This window comes from Hippoglossus stenolepis, chromosome 23 (genome assembly GCF_022539355.2).
Source record: "Hippoglossus stenolepis isolate QCI-W04-F060 chromosome 23, HSTE1.2, whole genome shotgun sequence".
NCBI classification, from domain to species: domain Eukaryota; kingdom Metazoa; phylum Chordata; class Actinopteri; order Pleuronectiformes; family Pleuronectidae; genus Hippoglossus; species Hippoglossus stenolepis.
In genome coordinates, this window is record NC_061505.1 from 101,789 (window position 1) to 122,178 (window position 20,390).

The following is a 20,390-nucleotide window of genomic DNA, read 5'->3' on the forward strand; positions in this document are numbered from 1 at the left end:
GTTGTCGGACGATTTCAGCTGTTGAGCTGTTTGTTTGTGTTGTTGTGTTTCCAGCGGCCGGTAAACGATGATAAGTCTCCGGTGGGTCCGTGGCTTCTCGCTCTCTTCGTCTTCGTGGTTTGTGGATCCGGTGAGTTTCACCTTCAGCTTCTGATGAATCAGACGATAAATTCAAACGTTCACACGTAGAATACGAAGGAATCAAACTTCTGCTTTGTCAGTTTTACATTTATATTTTCATCCTGAAGAAAAATATATTTTTTTCACAGAATAAACAAAACAGAAAAGATGAACATTTATGTTTCTATTAAATAATCATGTTTATTTTCTTAATGAAAATTCTTTATATTTGTCTTTTTATTTATCAAAGGGTCAAAACTCACTTTGTCATCGACGTCGAAGGAATCACTGACAGTTTCTTTCTTTAAGATCAAAAATCAGCTGATTTATTGAACGGATTCTCTTTGTTTTAAAACTTTGAATTAAATTGACTTTTATTCTTAATTTATTCGCAGCCATTTTTCAGATCATCCAGAGCATCAGGCAGGGCATGTGATGACCCTTGACCCCGGAGCTGAGCCGTCACATGGAAGAGGAGGGGGACACGTCACCGTCATGACGACACACACACACACACACACACACGTTCCTGTGGAGTTTTTAAATCTGATCTTTTTTTCTTCCCACAGTCAACCCATCTCTCTCTCTTTATTTTGTACTTCTCTGTGTAAAAAGCTGATCAGATATTGTTTATTAATTGGTTGATTGGTTGCTGGAGTCTTAAGTCTGATGCAGTCGTCCAGCTGACGGAGACTGAGCTGAGTTTCTCTGATTTAAAGGAACAAGCCGCTGATTCTTAACAGCTACGTGACCTGATGTCAGGTCATGTGACATCCTCACACACTCTGTCACGTGCACAGCTCTGATCTGTCCGTCCTGCAAAAGTCACATGATCTCAGCATTGCTCTCTACTTGGAGGCTTTTAATGTGAAAAACCAGCAGGAAGTGTTTTGTGTTTGACAAGATGGATCCGAGCTGTGGACAATGTTTTTAAATCAGACATAGATACCTGAGCTCCAGGTAACCATGGGAACAGGATCCAGAACTTTTATTCTGACCAATCAGACGACACAGGATCAGTGAGACGACTTTAATTTCACTTCTGTAAAGATTTCATATTAAAAGCCTCAGTATCGGGCGTAAGGCTCGGATTAGGGTTAACTGGTGTTAATGCTGTGTGCGCGTAACGTTTCATCAAAACTCAATAAAGTGACGAGTTGGACTGAAACTACGTTTAGCTGTTCAGCTACTCACTATGAGTTCAGGGATTTATCTGATTTAAGTGACATCTGTGTTTTTAACATCTGAACAGGAAGTCAGAACACGAATCACATTCACAGGTTTAAAAAGAAAAGCAGCTGAGCTCTGCAGCGACGTGATGAACTACAGAACGAAGAATCAGCTGTTTGCTCCTTTTGAAATCAGACGTTCGATTAGAACAACTTTACTGTTTGTCAGGAAGGAAAAAAACTTGAGTCTTTTTGATGTAAATAATTAACAGCTGATAGAAGCAGCTTCTTCCACCTGGCGCCACAGCCCAGTGCCCCCTGCTGGACGACCTGCTCCACTTTTATACGAAATAAACCTCAGATATTTTCTCTAAACGTCTCTCGTCTCCTCGTTTGTCTTCACAGGAAGTTTTTATCAATGATTTTAAATCAATGAAAACATTCAGGTTTTTATGTAGATTCTAAAGGTTCAATCTGTAACTTTATTCAAACATTAAATCGTGTAGAAACATCCAGCCTTGTGTTTTATCTGTAGCTGAGCTCAAAAGGTTTAAATTGAAACCTGCACAGATCTGTCGTTCACCTTGTTTGTAATGTAAATATACATTTTAAGATTAAGAAGTCCTTTGTTGGTTCGTCAATGGGGAAATTTGCAATGTTACAGCAGCAGAAAGACAACACATAAGCAGTATCCAGTACTTGGGTGAAGGAATATAAAGAAATAGAAATATAGAACAAATATATAGAAAAGAATATAAATGTAATTAAACCGGTCTATACAGTGTAAAGAAATATATTATGTCAGCATATGTACAGTGAATGGATATAACTGTTTATATTGCACAGACTTGTTTACAAATGAATGTAGAACAGTGAATAAGTTGAGAAGTGTTAAAGTTCAGTCCCCAGTGGGGGTGCAGGGAGTTTTACTGGGAGCAGAGCTGCTGGTCCAGTCTGACTGCTGCAGGAAGACCAGCGCCACCTTCAGACACTGGGGGGGATCGCTCTTGTGCTGTGATGGTGTCCTGCAGGGGGGGGCTGGCTGTCCTCTGTCCTCTGTCCCACCACCTCCACCGGACCTGGCCCTCCTCAGCCTGTCCAGTCTCTACCTGTCAGCAGGTGAAATGCAAACTACTCCAATATATATAAATATAACTGTTGTGTAATCTGAGAAAGATTTGATTCTGTAGTGTGTGTGTGTGTGTGTGTGTGTGTGTGTGTGTGTCTCTGTGTCTCGATACCCCCCACCACACACAGTGACGTCAGAGCCAGAGAAGATGGCGGCTGTGCTGAAGGCGGAAGGTAAAGGAGCTTTAACTCTGGTATAAATCTCCTGTCCGCTCCGGGCTGATGCTGATTAACCCGGGTTATTGTTGGGTGTTTGTCCGGGGATCAGGCCCGTCAGACCGACCCGGGTTGGCACGTTTTAACCCGGAGCTCCAGCAGCTGTTTAGTCGGAGCTAGCCTCGGCGGCTAACGGCTACCGGCTAGCTGAGTAGCTACACCAGCAAACATCCGTGTTTCACTGAGTAAATGTGTCTCGGTGGTTCGGTGGAGTCTCACACGGGCCCGGCTGCTGAACCCTAATGTCGGGTGAAAGGCTCCAGGCGCCGGGCTGTCACAACGAGACGCGTCCTCGCGTTAGCATTAGCGGGGCGGGAGGGGCTGAGCTCCAGCAGCCGGTGGACAGGCTTCGGGAGGCGGACGCTACAGTCAGGCGAGTCCGAGGTCTGAGCTGGGCCTCTGGGGAGAAAGATGTGTGGAAGGTGGAAACAGACATAATTATTAATATTCTTATGTTGTGTTTTTTAGGGACAAGGGGTGGTGGGGGGGATTGTGTGAAGCACTTTGAGCTACATTTCTTCATGTATGAAAAGTGCTATACAAATAAGACTGATTTATTGATTGATTGATTTGACGTCATGTTTAAAACAGACCAAACTAATAGTTCAGTGTGTCTGTTTTCATGTAAAAGTTTCCACACACATTTAAAGTAGGTGCAGATTCAGCTGCTGCTAAACAACAGGGATCTAGTGGAGGAGTGTGTTGTTGTTTCCTTCTGATCTGTGTGTGTGTGTGTGCAGCAGGGGAGAGCTGGCGGCCGTGCGTTGTGTGAGAATCATCCCGCATGGACTCGTCACCATGAGCAACAAGGACATGGTTTCCACGGAGACAGGTCAGTCTCACCCTCTGAGTGTCTGACGTTCACACCGGCCTTCAGAGAGCCCCATTTCTGTTGCCATGGTAACTACATGGTGTGGATGATGTCACAGATACCTGCTGCTTTCTGAGTGTTTTCAGTTCATTTCACTGTGGAATTCACTGATCATGTTGAATACATGAGCTGTACACGTAGAAGACAAACATGAAGAAACTAAAACAAATATCTCTGGTGAAAAAGTGCTGACACGTCGCTTCCTGTCTCTGTCTGCTGCACCCGGCTGCCCCCCCTCTCACCTGAACCATGAGGAGGATCTGATGCTGTGAACGAGTCTGTGCAGAAAACCTGCTGCTGAGTTGTTCAGCTGTGAAACACAAACTCTGGAGAAGCTCTGGAGACGAGTCTCTGGATTTGACCCACAGCTCATGTCTGGAATCAGCTTTAATGTGACAGATGATGGATATGAAATATGATGATGTTTTGTTTGTGTGTGCAGAGAATAAAGTACAGAGGAAAGTGTTTCTTCCCAACAAGCTGCTCGAGTGTCTCCCTCGCTCGTCCACGCTGCCTAACGAGCGTCTGCGCTGGAACACTAACGAGGTGAGCGTTCTTAGAACATGAACAGGAAGTGCCAAAATAAAACGACAAGAGGAACCATGTTGGTCATTTATTCACTTCTCATGTATTATATGGACAAAAGTTGTACACACACACACACACACACATCCCCGTCTCCTTCGGCATGCCAAGGTGTCCTTGGGCAAGATACTGATGCCATATATTGGCGGCTGTGCTGGCTGTGTGTCGAGAACGTGCTGAACATAGATGCACTGTATGAATGTGTGGCCAAACTGTACTGTAAAGATCTTTACTTTGTTAGCTTTGTCTCTTTGTCTCTGCAGGAGATCGCTTCTTACCTGATTACATTTGACAGACATGACGAGTGGCTCTCCTGCAGCCTGAAAACCAGGTATGAACCAGAGCGTCACTGGCCCCGTTCACACCTGGTATTAGCATGTGGCCCAACATGCATCTCGTGATCTGCTTCCCGTCCACTTAGTCCGATCAGTGTTGTTGTTTTGGTTGTTTACAGGAAGTAATAACAGCTTCTCTGGTCTTTGTTTCAGGCCGAAGAACGGCAGCATCATCCTGTACAACAGGAAGAAGGTGAAGTACAGGAAGGATGGATACTGCTGGAAGAAAAGGAAGGATGGGAAGACGACAAGAGAGGACCACATGAAGCTCAAGGTCCAGGGCATGGAGGTGTGCAGCCCACTGCGCCTCCTGCAGGACACTCCTATCACTATTGATGACTGACAGCACTGAAATTATTATTGATTGATTGAATTATAATCCAATTCATTTTAGTTTTAGTCAGAAACGTATTGGTTTCATCTAAGAATGAATCTGAATATTAAAATGAAAGGAACAGCTGCAGTGAAGATATTAAAACATGTGGCTCATTGATCAGATTCAGAGCCAATATATTGATCAGAAATGTGTAAGACTGGTGACTTTGACGGTTTGTTTTTATTCTGATCGCCTGTCGACTTCTCATCAAGCACAAAGCTCCAGTTAAAGAAAACGAGAGGAAACTTCATTAAACTAAAACATGCTCCTGTTCTAACGTTCACAAAACAGTGCAGTTCAAGGGGTTTACCTGAAGGGGGAGTCGTAGCTTTAATAATACAGTTATGGAAGTTTGAGAAGTAATGAGCTGCTCAGATATATTATTAGTGTCAATGATGCTAACTGATGCTAACAGCTGTCTGTTGTCTCAGTGCCTGTATGGCTGCTACGTCCATTCCTCCATCGTACCGACATTCCACAGACGATGCTACTGGCTGCTGCAGGTACACACAGTAATACACAGATATAACACACACTGCATTTGAGCTAATGTCCTTATAACTGTGTGTGTGTGTGTGTGTGTGTGTGTGTGTGTGTGTGTGTGTGTGTGTGTGTGTGTGTGTGTGTGTGTGTGTGTGTGTGTGTGTGTGTGTGTGTTGTGTGTGTGTGTGTGTGTGTGTCTCAGAACCCAGACATTGTGCTGGTGCACTACCTGAATGTGCCTTCCCTGGAGGATTCTGGGAAATGCAGTCCGCTGCTGTGTGCAGTGGCCGACCGCCACGACAGCGTGAGGTGGAGCCGAGATGATCTGCTGAACCAGCTGAAGCCCATGTGTAAGAGCACACGCTTAACACCTGTGATTGCAGTGTGTGTGATTGTCGTGTGTGTGTTGACTGGCGGTTGTTTGTCTCAGTTCACAGTATGAAGTGTTCTCTGGGCTCAGGTGATTTCAGCATCGAGGAGTTGGTTCAACACATCCTGGACCGACAGAGAACCAAACCCCAGCCTCGCACACACACCTGTCTGTGTAACACGGCCCAAGGTAACGCACACACTGCCATGACATCACCGTGACATCACCATGGACTCAGACTAACCTGCAGCTGTATGTGTGTGCAGTGTCTCCAGGTGTGAACATTCCTCACCGCTGTAACAGCACCAAGCACCGCATCATCTCCCCCAAATTGCCCCCCTCCTCCTGCAGACCCTCCCCCTCCCCCCTCTGCTGTGAGGGGGGGGAGGCAGCCGGGGGAGGAGGGGGAGGAGAAGCCAAGCTGCCTCACCTCCAGGCTCAGAGCAGCCCAGCCTCTTCTCCCTGCCCCGCCTCCACGTAAGTCTGCATACCAACTACCACTTCCTGTTTCTGTTTGTAACCATCAGAGTAAAACTAACCCCCCTCCGTCCAAACTGACCCACCTGAACACACAGGTCACATGACCTTTCACATACACTGGTCATGTGGTGTAAACAGGAAGTAGATCCTCTCCTCTGCAGTTGGTTGCTTAGTAACAGAAACTCCTCTGAAGGAGGAGCAGTGAAGAGTCAGAGCAGGGAAGACGAGGTGGAACTGTTACTGACAGGAAGTGACGCTTTGTGTGTGACTGATGAGAACCAATCAGGAAGAGAGGGTTAGGGTTATTTTGATAGAGGCGGGAAAACTGCGTAACCATAGCAACAGTGATGAATTAACGTAGTGTCTCACGTTCATATAAACACGTATGTCTTCTTTCTGATTCGCAGCTCGGCCTCGTCGCCCCCTCAGCCCCACAGAGCCACCATCACCATGAGCAACCACAGCAACAGCTTCTACGGCGACCGGAGCAGCAACCTGACGACGGTGGCGCTGCCCCAGAATGCTGTCATTGTCATGGCAACAGCCATCGCTGGAGGAAGAGGGGGGCATGGAGGGGACGGGGTCAGAGGGGACGAGGCGGGACAGAGGAGGAGTCTGTCACTCACCCGTTCGGGGCAGTTGCTGCTCTCCCCCACCCTCCCCCCTTCTGAAGGCACGCCCACCTGCCCCTCCCCTCCTTCCTCCTGCTTACCAGCTCCCTCCCCCTCCCCCTCCCACCGTACAGGCGCCGGGTGTCGCCACCCTCTCCCTCACCCTCCTCCCGTCTCCTGTTATCAGACGCATGCTCCTCACCCCTCGTCCTCCTCTACCTCACTCCGCTCCCCTCCCCTCCTGCCGCCGCCACTCCTCCTTCTCCCCCTCCTCCCTTCACCACCTCCACTTCCCCATCCCTTCCCCCGCCTTGACCCCGACTCCTTCCTAAACTCCCCAAACAGGGTCAGACATATGGTGGCCCTCCTCACCCCTCCTCCTCCACTCCCTCCCCTGTCCTCTGCGCCTCCTCCTCCCTCTCTCCCTCCCTCACTCGCTCTCCCTCTCCCCCACCTCAACCCCTCCCTCCTCCGTCTCCCCTCCCTCCTCGCTCTCCTCTCTCTCCTTCTCCTCCTCTGATGCGGACAAGCGAGACTCTGCGCTCCCCTCCCTCCTTCTCCTCTTCATCTTCCTCTCCACCTTCGTCCTCCCTCCCCCTCCCTCTCCCTGTCTCCCACCTCCTCTGTGGCCCCGCCCCTCCTCCCCCTCTGCCTGGAGCTTGATGCTCTGGGGCAGTCTGAGGGAGGGAGGGGGGAGGAGGAGGTGGGGGGCGATGAAGAGGGGGTGAAGGACAGTAGGGACGACGACGACGATGATGAAAGCAGAGCTCCTCCCACCAAACTGGCGCTGCTGCAGGTGAGTCAGTCGATCGGTCAACAAAAATTGATCAGCAGATATTTAGTTTGAAATCAATGAGGTTATTAAAGATTAGTTTGTTTTTTTTTTCACTTTCTGTGTCCTTCAGCCGAGCCACGCCTCCTCCGGTTCGTTGCTACAGCAACAGACAGGAAGTAGCGCTGCGTCACTGCTCCTGGTTTGTCAAGACTCGGCAGCCCCTCGTACCCAGCCAGCCAATCAGGCGCAAAGACAAGCTAATGGACAGCATTCATTGGTTCTGAGACAGCCCTACAGTCACCAGTCTGCAGCTGAAGCCCCGCCCCCGGCGCAGATATCCCATCAGCCCCTGGTGCTGCAGCAGTCGTCATTGTTTGCTAAAACTAAGGCGGTGTCTTCTCCGGCTGCTGTCGCCATGGTTCCAGCTCACCTGGCAACTTCTCAGATTCAGGTGAAGGAGGAGAGCAGGCGGGGCTACAACTCGGAGGACGCCTGCATGGACACTCCCCTGGAGGAGGAGGCGGGGCCCTGCGAACAGGCAGGGGAGGAGCTTGACATCTCCTTCGACAGCCAGTTTCCTGACCTGATCTCTGACCTCATCACAGAGGAGGCCAATCCCGTCACAGCTCACCCCCCCACCGCCGTCACACCAAACCCAGCTGTGTTTGCGGCAGGGGTACGATACATGGTGCCCCCCCAGCCCTCTCCCTCCTCGTCCTTCCTCCCCTTCCCTCACCCGCTACCCTCCCCCTCCTCCACCCGCCTGGCCTCGATCACCGACTTCTCCCCAGAGTGGTCCTACCCCGAGGTAATCAATCACCAATAATCACTGACAGCCGGTAAATAACAGATCAATGATGAAATGATTGATCAGCTAAATATTCATCAGATTAACCAATGAAAACAATCAATAGATCATGTTTAAATATTATTGATCATAAAAGTGACGTTTTGTCTGATCAACAAAGCAGTGAAAGTGTGTGTGTGTGTGTGTGTTTGTGTGTGTGTTTGCAGGGGGGTGTGAAGGTGTTGATAACGGGTCCGTGGAGCGAACTGTTGGGTCGATACTCGTGTGTTTTCGATCAGAGCACCGTCCCTGCATCACTGATCCAGCCTGGAGTACTGCGCTGCTACTGCCCCGGTACACACACACGTACACACACACGTACACACAAACGTACACACACACACACTGGGTTCCTGATGAATATCTTGTCTCTGATGAACGTTGTGTTGTCGTGAACGAGCCAACACTCTACAACGATTAGCGCAGCTGCTGAAGTGTTTGTTTGATTCGCTCTAGAATTTATGAGACACGTATTTAAACACATTGAAAAAAACACACACACGCACTCACACATAAACACTCACACACATACACAGACAGACACACAAAATCCTAGGTGAAACGCTGTAATACTAACCTAATACAAAGCTAAAAGCTCATCTAAATCATTACCATCCAGTTTACTGAGCTGGAAACATTTACCTGGTGTCAAAGGGTTAAAATGTATTCAAGAGCAATTTTTGTTTAACAGAGCCAGAGAATCCATTTTATGTTGTCTCTGTTGTGTGTCTCTGATTAAAGTCTCTGATGGAGGTTGTGTCTCTGATGGACGTGTCTCTGATGGACGTTGTGTCTCTGATGGACGTTGTGTCTCTGATGAATGTTGTGTGTCTCTGATGGAGGTTGTGTGTCTCTGATGGGCGTTGTGTGTTTCTGATGGCCGTGTCTCTGATGGGCGTTGTGTGTCTCTGATGGCCGTGTCTCTGATGGGCGTTGTGTGTCTCTGATGGACATTGTGTGTCTCTGATGGGAGTGTCTCTGATGGGCGTGTCTCTGATGGACGTATGTCTCTGATGGGCGTGTCTCTGATGGCCGTTGTGTGTCTCTGATGGATGTTGTGTGTCTCTGATGGCCGTTGTGTGTCTCTGATGGATGTTGTGTGTCTCTGATGGCCGTTGTGTGTCTCTGATGGATGTTGTCTGTCCCCTCTCAGCCCACGAGGCTGGTTTGGTTTGTCTGCAGGTTCTGGAGTCTGGAGGTTCCGTTTCTTCGTCTGTTCTGTTCGAGTACCGAGCGAGGAACGCCAGCTCCCTGCCCAGCTCGCAGCTCGACTGGCTCTCATTGGACGGTCAGAAACAATCCCTCCTCCACACCCCCACACCTCGTTTTTACTGTCGTCACGTCACATGTTGATATGACCGGTTGTGACATCACTTCCTGTGGAGGTTGTCGTCATCTCATTTCATCCACAATCCACCTGAAAGGTGTTTCATTGAGAATCTTTAAGTTTTACAATCTGCGTAAAAAAAACTACAGCTACTTTTACCATTTTCGCACATTTAATTTAACGATAGTCGTCCAACTTCTTCTGAAAATAAGGGGAAAATGAAAAATTACGTTTGAGTTGTAACGGCCTGTAGGGGGCAGTAGAGCAGCATTTAATTCTGGAACAATCTTTCAGTTACTGATCTGAGCCAATCAGAGATCAACAGGTCAAACACTTTAAAATGCATCATCATAGTGTCACAGCGATGTCATCAGTTCCTGTTACAAAAAAAAGACAGGCACCAGGTGTATTATGGGACACGTATGGACTAATTGTCAGGAGGTCTCACTCTGTTTATTTTCTCTACAGATAATCAGTTCAGGATGTCCATCCTGGAGCGTCTGGAGCAGATGGAGCGTAGGATGGCAGAGATGGCCGCCCGTGATAACAACCAGCAGCAGCAACAACAACAACAACAACAACAGCACAGCAACCAGCTGGCAACGCCCCCTCCACCAACCCTACCTGAGGAGCAGGAACAGGTGAGGTCGCTGAGACGAGGCATGAAGAGTGAAGCCACACACGGAGTGAACACTGGTTCTCCTGTAATGACGACAACATTACGGAGAACCAGTGTGAAGACCACGTGTTGTTTCATTGTGTTGTTGTTGTATTCGGTTGTCACTGTGTTGCGCGCTATGTTGTGTTGGTGCTTTATGTTTTGTGTGTCTGTGTAGCAGCTGTGTCTGTCAATAACAGGAGGCGTGTCCATTAGGGCTGCACCGATCAATTATTTTTTGAATCGATTAATCTAACGATTATTTTTTATTACTCGCTTAATATATTAATGAATTTATTAAAAATATAAAAAACTTGTCATATATTTATCTTCTTTTAAATACAACTAATCTGGATCAGCTGATTCTTCTTTTGTCACATGACTGGTTTCATCAGGTCAATCCATTTATCACATGTTAGACCAGATCGTCATGGATACACGTGTGCTAGTTCACCTAAGTTAGTCCAGAGACATCACTGTGACATCACTGTGACATCACTGTCTGTGTCTCAGTCCTCTCAGTGGTTTGAGAGGAGGATTGTGGGAGTTTGTGAACGAATGATGAGGGTCGGACGATGGGGACGATGGGGAGGAGGAGGAGGAGAAGAAGGAGAGAGGCTTCATCACTCAGTCCGTCACCGTGGGATGACACTGCTCCACCTGGCTGCTGCACAGGGATACACACACCTGATCCACACTCTGATCCGCTGGAGGTACACACACACACACACACACACACACACACACACACACACACACACACACACTCTGTGGTTGACTGCAGCTGTTGTGTTTCGTCGTAGGAGCGTGAACAGTGACAGTTTAGACTTGGAACAGGAAGTTGATCCTCTCAACGTCGACCACTTCTCCTGCAGCCCGCTGGTAAAACGAACACACAACCGTAACACATCTGTTGCTATAACAAGTGAATGTCAGCGTCTGTGGTTCAGGTTCAACACCTGCTCTCTTCTCTTGTTAAACGTGTTTGTGCGTTCCAGATGTGGGCGTGTGCTCTGGGCCACCAGAGGGCAGCGGAGCTCCTCTACAGCTGGAACAGTCTGGCTCTGGGGATCCCTGATTCGCTGGGACGTCTGCCACTTGCTGTCGCTCGCTCCCGAGGACATACCCGACTCGCCACGGCGCTGGAGGAGCTGCACACACAGCGCACACTCTCTCACAACACGCCCAGGGACACACACATGTCTGAAGCAGACACACCGGCCACGCCACAGCCACTGTCTCCTCTGTCCACGAGCCCAGACACAGGTAACACACACACGTCATGTTACAGGATTCTGGTGCTCTGATTGGCTGTGACAGTCTTCCCTCTCTCTCCTCTTAGGTCTGAGCTCGTCCAGCAGCCTCCCCTCTCCCAGTGACCCCTCCTCCACCTCCCCGAGCTCTGCCTACTCGAGTGGCCCCGCCCCCATGGACACCTCCCCATCCTCCCCTTCTTCTTCTTTCTCCCCCTCCTCCTCGCTGCCTGTCTCCCCTCCCTCTGCCCCCTCCCCCCTGCTGTCCTCACTTCCTCCTGTGTCCATGTGGGGGGAAGAGCCCAACGCTGGATTCCATGAAACCATGTCTGAGCCGATTGATGCCACAGGTCTGAACCCCGGAGGTTCCAGAGACTCTTCTCTTTACCTTATGGACTATGAGAGCGCCTCCCCCGGCCACACGCACATTTACACACATGCACACGCCCACACGGCAGGCGGGCGGCGAGTGCACACTGCGGCGAGGCTGGAGGAGCACCTGTTGAGCTACAGCGAGAATGCCGAGAACGAAGGCGAGGAGGAAGAGTACCTGGAGGAGGAGGTGCTGCAGGTAACCCCCTCACAACTACACGTAACGAGCACGCGTAACAAGTACACTTAACGAACACGCAAGGTTAGTCCCAGAGGTTAGTCCCAGAGGTTAGTCCCAGAGGTTAGTCTTCAGGTAAGTCCCATAGGTTAGTCCCAGAGGTTAGTCCCAGAGGTTAGTCCCAGAGGTTAGTCTTCAGTTTAGTCCCAGAGGTTAGTCCCAGAGGTTAGTCCCATAGGTTAGTCCTAGAGGTTAGTCTTCAGGTAAGTCCCATAGGTTAGTCCCAGAGGTTAGTCCCAGAGGTTAGTCTTCAGTTTAGTCCCAGAGGTTAGTCCCAGAGGTTAGTCCTTGTCTCAACCCATATTTCGTGGTGCTGTACTGACTTTGAGGTTTATTGTTGTATTGAGTTGTGCTTTGTGGTTGAAAAGATCTGATGTCATACACTGATGTCTTTTGCTATGGTTACCCTCCCGACACAACAGGTTGACATGGCAACACTGGCAGAACAAATCATTGAGGCGACGCCTGAGCGAATCAAGCTAGAGGACTTCCCCAGAGGGGCGGAGTCACCGCTCAGAGAGAGACGGGACAACCCCGCCATACAGGACACCTGGTTGGCTACTTACCTGGACACAGTTGACACACACACACACTCCCCTCCCAGGTAAGCCCCGCCCTAAAGGATGTTCTACATCAGGACTGTTGTCCAATGAAAAAAGTGCTTCATCCATTTAAATGTGTGTGTGTGTGTGCAGGCGGGTGTGCCCCCCCTCACCTCTAAGTGCACTGGCCCTCCAGAGGCTCCGCCCCCCCTCCTCTGCAGCATGGGCGGAGTTCCTGAACGCCTCAGCCAATGGGAAGATGGAGAGAGACTTTGCCCTGCTGACGCTGACGGACGGGGAGCAGAGGGAGCTGTACGAGGCCGCCAGGATCATCCAGAACGCCTTCAGGAGATACAAGGTCCACACACGTCAACAATACACACTGCTACACGTCATATTCACTGAGCTGCTCAGTCCTTTCCTTAAAGGTGCAGTCTGTAGGATTCAGTGCCATCTAGTGGTGAAGTGTCATGTTGCAGCTGAACACCCCTCAAAACATGAAGGAGAACCTGTGGTAGTTTCAGTTATCAGAAAAAGTTTAGTTTGTCCAGTCTGAGCTCCTGTAAAAAACATGGCTGCCTCCGTAGAGAGGACCTGTTCCTGTATTTAAATATAAAGTATGTTAATATAGAGTATTTAAATATAAACGGTGCAGTCTAGGGCAAAGAAAACAACAATTTGTACAATTTAGATGAAACACACTAGTGAAAACATCACTATGATTATTTTATATTGGATTTCTGCTAAAAGATCCTTTCATCTGGACCGTTAATGTCTGTAAAATAACATGTTCATAAACATAGTCCCACAGCGTCGGTTTGAAGCTTTAAATATGAAGCTCTGGATGGTCTGAGTGATGTGACACTGCCATCTGGAGGCCGAACACAGCTGGTTCATGTTTCCTTCCTGCTCCTGTGTTCAGGGTCGGAGGTTAAAAGAACAGCAGGACATGGCTGCAGCCGTCATCCAGAGATGCTACAGGAAGTACAAACAGGTGTGTGTGTGTGTGTGTGTGTGTGTGTGTGTGTGTGTGTGTGTGTGTGTGTGTGTGTGTGTGTGTGTGTGTGTGTGTGTGTGTGTGTGTGTGTGTGTGTGTGTGTCCTCAGGCTTCACTAACACTCAACTAACCTGCTGTGTGTCTTTACCATACCTTTCTCTCTCTCTCTGGCTAGCTAACATGGATAGCACTGAAGGTAAAAGTGTGTGTGTGTGTGTGTGAGTGTGAGATCTTTGTATGAAACCTGCACCATGTGGCCAAAAGTATGTGGACAGCTTGATTCAGTCGTCTGTCAGAAAGGTTTTGATTCTGATTGACTTTAAGAAAAGGGAATCAAATTCATTCCACACACAAATGGACATAAAGCTGAAGTGCCTGACCACCTGTTTTCTGTGTACTGACCAGCAGGGGGCGACTCCACTGGTAGTTTCTATAGAAGTCTATGAGAAAGTGACTCTACTTCTCACTTTATAACGTCAGTAAACATTTTCAAACAAGTCTTATTCAATGCAGCTGATTTAGTGAATTATAATAATTTAGAGTCAAATAGACCATAAAGCACCAGATGTATGGGGGGGGAAACCACAGTGTGATTGACAGATAGTGCTGTACAATGGGTGCAGGTGGGCGTGTCCTCAAGATTCTAATATGGTTACTTCTGGTTTAAAAAACCAAGACTCAGACACGACATGATTTCACTGCAGCCGACTGTCCACATACCTTTGGCCACATTGTGATCTGATGTCGTTGATCAATGGTCGATTCGGTCGTCACGGCTTCTCTTATTTTTCGCTCCTTCCTCTCGGGTTATTTCAAACTCTGTGTCCTCAGTACGCTCTCTACAAGAAGATGACGCAGGCGGCCATCTTGATCCAGTCCAAGTTCAGGTCGTACTACGAGCAGAAGCGTTTCCAGCAGAGCCGGCGGGCGGCGGTCCTCATCCAGCAGTACTACCGCAGCTACAAGGAGTACGAGAGGCTGAAACAGGCGCCGCGAGGAGCCGCCGGCCACAACCCCAAGATCAAGTAAGAGCTCCGCCCACTTCACGATCAATACGTCTGATCAGCTGATCACATTCTGATCATTATTGATTAAGCTGCAGAGGATGAACCTGTGTGATGACATCAGGTTCATGTGTTCCACCAATAGTTGTTTATTAAGATTCATTCATCGTTATAGAACACGATCCACTAACGAATCAGACGCCGCTGAGGGTGAAACAATTGATCTGTGGTTGATTGACAGCTAATATTGATCATGTGTGAATCAGGGGCTCGTTCTTGACAAAGAAACAAGACCAGGCAGCAAGAAAGATCATGAGGTTCCTGAGACGCTGCAGACACAGGTAACACACACACACACACACACACACACACACACACACACACACACACACACACACACTCACACACACACACGTCTCACACACACACACACACACACACACACACACACACACACACAGGTCTCACACACACACAGGTCTCACACACACACAGGTAACACACACACACACACACACACACACACACACACACACACACAGGTAACTCACAGGTAACACACACACACAGGTAACACACACACACACAGGTCACACACACAGGTCACACACACACACACACACAGGTCACACACACACACACACACAGGTCACACACACACACACACACACAGGTAACACACACACACACACACAGGTAACACACAGGTCTCACACACACACAGGTCACACACACACAGGTAACACACACAGGTTCACACACACACAGGTTCACACACACACAGGTCTACACACACACAGGTTCACACACACAGGTCACACACAGGTCACACACACAGGTAACACACAGGTCTCACACACACACACACACACACACACACACGGTCTCACACACACACAGGTCTCACACACACACACACACTGACTGACGGGTGTGTTTCTTGTTGCAGGATTAAAGAGCTGAAGCAGACGAGGGAGCTGGAGAGAAGAGGACTGACCACTTAAACATTTCATCTCTTCATCTTTCTTCATCCTGACGAGAGGAGAGAGAGAAATCCTGTCGTCCTTCGTCAGATTTACTCTGATGAACAAAGAGACAGAGACCGACTGATAAGAGAAGGACAGAGTGACGGAGGGACGCCTTACCCCATCTGTCTGTCTCTGTCTTCTCTCCTGGTTGAATGTCTCTCTGCAGTTTAGAAAGAGCTCCATTTGAAAACGTCTCGCCCTCCTTTTTGTCTTACAGGCCTAAGATGAACGTTAGTTTTTTTTACCCTGAGCCGAGTCTTGCAGGAAGACAAAGTTCAGGTCCTTCATTTCAGCTTCTGGCGTTCAGACCGTCAGGAGACGACCTGTAGACGAACGTTTCATCCAATCAGCACATTTCACGTTATATTTGTTGAGTTTTATTTAACAGCTGCGAGCTAAGCGCCGCACGAAGAGCATGCTGGGATACAGTGTCCTGCTGAAAGGGGGGGGGGGATCTTCTGTTGCTCCTTGGAGGCAAAACAACCCTGAAGTCTCTGCTGATACGCGGTGAGGGGCGGTGCGTTCGAGGGTCGTCTGGACAAATCAGACTCCGACCAGAAGGAAAACAAGCTGCGGAACATTTTTGAACTCTTGATGTTGAGTCAGAAACTGAACATGATTATAACAAATCTATTCAAACACAATCACGTATATTAACATATAAATATATAAATATATATTCTAAAGTGGAAATTTATAGATGCTATGGATGTTTTATTTATTACAGCATGAACTGTTAATGTGAGAGAGAGTGTGTGTGCTGCACTGACTGTGAGGTCGAGTCTTAACAAACCCTGTGACCTCTGACCTTCACACAAACAAAACAAAGTTAAAATGTGAGGAAACAACATGGACGTCTGCAGCAAATTTCTTAATAAAACAAAATATTGGCGTCAATAACATTGTCACCTGACCGAGTCCCACCTGATGTGACATCACTTCCTGTTGTCATCATCTGAACAGGAGCTGATCACAGTTCAGCTGCTTTTATAAAAACAAAACATCATGGTGGATTTTAACGTGGGAATCGAACTTCAGGCTGTGATGTCACTGATGACATATCTGTGCTGCTGAGGTCAGAGGTCAGATTGAGGGTCCCCTTCAAACCATATTTGAATCTGTCCAGAAACTTTTCAGGATGACTCAGTGGCAGCTGGTTTCCATGGCAGCCACCACGTGAGTCCCGTGTCATACAGGCCGAGACTGAACCACTGGCTGTTGTCACGGTAACCACGGTGTCCGAGCATGAGCTTGACGACGAGTTGTTTGACGAACTTTTCCTTGTTGTTTCTGCTGCAGTGAAGTTTTGCATGAGTTTGTAACGAACTGTTGGAAAAACGATTCTACGAGAACCAACAATAAATCAGCTGTTTGCTACCGATGCTGTTTCCTGCCGTCCGATCAATAACACGCTACACAACATGCTACACCACCATTACATGCTACACAACAACATGCTACACCACCATTACATGCTACACAACAACATGCTACACCACCATGACATGCTACACAACAACATGCTACTCCACCATGACACGCTACACAACATGCTACACCACCATGACACGCTACACAACAACATGCTACACCACCGTGACACGCTACACAACATGCTATCCACCATGACAGGCTACACAACATGCTACACCACCATGACATGCTACACAACAACATGCTACTCCACCACAACATGCTACACCACCATGACACGCTACACAACAACATGCTACTCCACATGACACGCAACACCACAACATGCTACACCACCATGACACGCTACACAACATGCTACACCACCATGACACGCTACACAACAACATGCTACTCCACATGACACGCAACACCACAACATGCTACACCACCATGACACGCTACACAACAACATGCTACACCACCATGACACGCTACACAACAACATGCTACTCCACCATGACACAGCTACACAACAACATGCTACTCCACATGACACGCAACACCACAACATGCTACACCACCATGACACGCTACACAACAACATGCTACACCACCATGACACGCTACACAACAACATGACAACAACATGCTACACCACCATGACACGCTACACAACAACATGCTACTCCACATGACACGCAACACCACAACATGCTACACCACCATGACACGCTACACAACATGCTACTCCACCATGACACGCTACACAACATACTACACAACAACATGCTACTCCACCACAACATGCTACTCCACATGACATGCTACACAACAACATGCTACACCACCATGACACGCTACACAACAACATGCTACTCCACCATGACACGCTACACAACAACATGCTACACCACCACAACATGCTACACCACAACATGCTACACCACCATGACATGCTACACAACAACATGCTACACCACCATGACATGCTACACAACAACATGCTACTCCACCATGACACGCTACACAACATGCTACACCACCATGACACACTACACAACATGCTACACCACCATGACACGCTACACAACAACATGCTACACCACCGTGACACGCTACACAACATGCTATCCACCATGACAGGCTACACAACATGCTACACCACCATGACATGCTACACAACAACATGCTACTCCACCACAACATGCTACACCACCATGACACGCTACACAACAACATGCTACTCCACATGACACGCAACACCACAACATGCTACACCACCATGACACGCTACACAACATGCTACACCACCATGACACGCTACACAACAACATGCTACTCCACATGACACGCAACACCACAACATGCTACACCACCATGACACGCCACACAACATGCTACACCACCATGACACGCTACCACAACACGCTACACAACAACATGCTACACAACAACATGCTACTCCACATGACACGCAACACCACAACATGCTACACCACCATGACATGCTACACAACAACATGCTACACCACCATGACACGCTACACAACAACATGCTACACCACATGACACGCAACACCACAACATGCTACACCACCATGACACGCTACACAACATGCTACTCCACCATGACACGCTACACAACATACTACACAACAACATGCTACTCCACCACAACATGCTACTCCACATGACACGCAACACCACAACATTCTACACCACCATGACACACTACACAACATGCTACACCACCATGACATGCTACACAACAACATGCTACACCACCATGACATGCTACACAACAACATGCTACACCACCATGACACGCTACACAACAACATGCTACTCCACCATGACACGCTACACAACAACATGCTACACCACCACAACATGCTACACCACAACATGCTACACCACCATGACTGCTACACAACAACATGCTACACCACCATGACATGCTACACAACAACATGCTACTCCACCATGACACGCTAACAATATCAGCAACACCACAACATGCTACACCACCATGACATGCTACACAACAACATGCTACACCACCATGACACGCTACACAACAACATGCTACACCACCATGACACGCTACACAACAACATGCTACACCACCATGACACGCTACACAACAACATGCTACACCACCACAACATGCTACACCACAACATGCTACACCACCATGACATGCTACACAACAACATGCTACACCACCATGACATGCTACACAACAACATGCTACACCACCATGACCGCTACACAACAACATGCTACACCACCATGACCGCTACAACAACATGCTACACCACCATGACCCCACAACAACATGCTAACACAACATGCTACACCACCACAACATGCTACACCACCATGACATGCTACACAACATGCTATCCACCATGACAGGCTACACAACATGCTACACCACCATGACATGCTACACCACAACATGCTACACCACCATGACACACAACACAATTCAAAACATGTAACCAGACCAACCCTGTTTATCTGAGTGTTGATTTTAGAACAGTTGAAGCCCCTCCCTTTATCACAGAACCTTCACTTTCAATCTGTCACAAAATGACGATCATGTGACGTCTGACTTTTATGATCTGTATCATTATTATATCTCTTTTTTTACTCTGTCTCATATTGTTTGAAGTAAAGCACTTTATAACTTGTTTTGAAAAGGTCTTTACAAATAAAGTTATTATTATAATAACTTCACACGTACACTACCGTTCAAAAGTTTGGGGTCACCCAGACAATTTCGTGTTTTCCATGGAAACTCACACTTTTATTTATCAAATGAGTTGCAAAATGAATAGAAAATATAGTCAAGACATTGACAAGGTTAGAAATAATGATTTTTATTTGAAATATTAATTTTGTTCTTCAAACTTTGCTTTAGTCAAAGAATGCTCCATTTGCAGCAGTTCCAGCATTGCAGACCTTTGGCATTCTAGCTGTTAATGTGTTGAGGTAATCTGTAGAAATCTTTTCACCTGTTCTGCGTCTCACTAATGTTCTTCTGTGTGATCCAAACACCTCAAACTTTGATTCGTCTGTCCATAACACTTCCAATCTTCCTCTGTCCAATGTCTGTGTTGTTTTGCCCATATCAATCTTTTCTTTTTATTGGCCAGTCTCAGATATGGCTTTTTCTTTGCCACT

General features: G+C 47.8%; 2 protein-coding genes across 2 annotated transcripts in view; both read left to right on the forward strand.

Moving 5' to 3' along the window:
* The window catches only part of zgc:85858 (uncharacterized protein LOC405879 homolog), a 3,655-nt gene extending 1,991 nt beyond the window's left edge, over nt 1-1,664 (forward strand). Inside the window, exons 2-3 of the mRNA XM_035149383.2 lie at nt 55-130; nt 516-1,664. Coding sequence (XP_035005274.1) covers nt 55-130; nt 516-556 — 117 coding nt within the window. The 3' untranslated portion in view covers nt 557-1,664. The remainder of the gene's footprint in view (nt 1-54; nt 131-515) is intronic.
* A 673-nt stretch (nt 1,665-2,337) lies between these two features.
* Nucleotides 2,338-17,166, forward strand: camta2 (calmodulin binding transcription activator 2). Its single transcript, XM_047338928.1, is given in 32 exon segments — nt 2,338-2,408; nt 2,547-2,591; nt 3,377-3,465; nt 3,947-4,050; nt 4,353-4,420; nt 4,578-4,713; nt 5,232-5,303; nt 5,486-5,633; nt 5,714-5,842; nt 5,920-6,130; nt 6,541-6,855; nt 6,857-6,948; nt 6,951-7,076; nt 7,079-7,179; nt 7,182-7,292; nt 7,294-7,335; nt 7,337-7,540; nt 7,650-8,327; nt 8,534-8,660; nt 9,520-9,654; nt 10,162-10,334; nt 10,865-11,064; nt 11,155-11,233; nt 11,350-11,617; nt 11,694-12,175; nt 12,637-12,818; nt 12,910-13,114; nt 13,679-13,750; nt 13,929-13,949; nt 14,585-14,778; nt 15,024-15,098; nt 15,707-17,166. Coding segments are annotated over 30 exon segments (4,839 nt in total). The 5' UTR covers nt 2,338-2,408; nt 2,547-2,591; nt 3,377-3,431; the 3' UTR covers nt 15,762-17,166.
* Nucleotides 17,167-20,390: the final 3,224 nt, after the last annotated feature.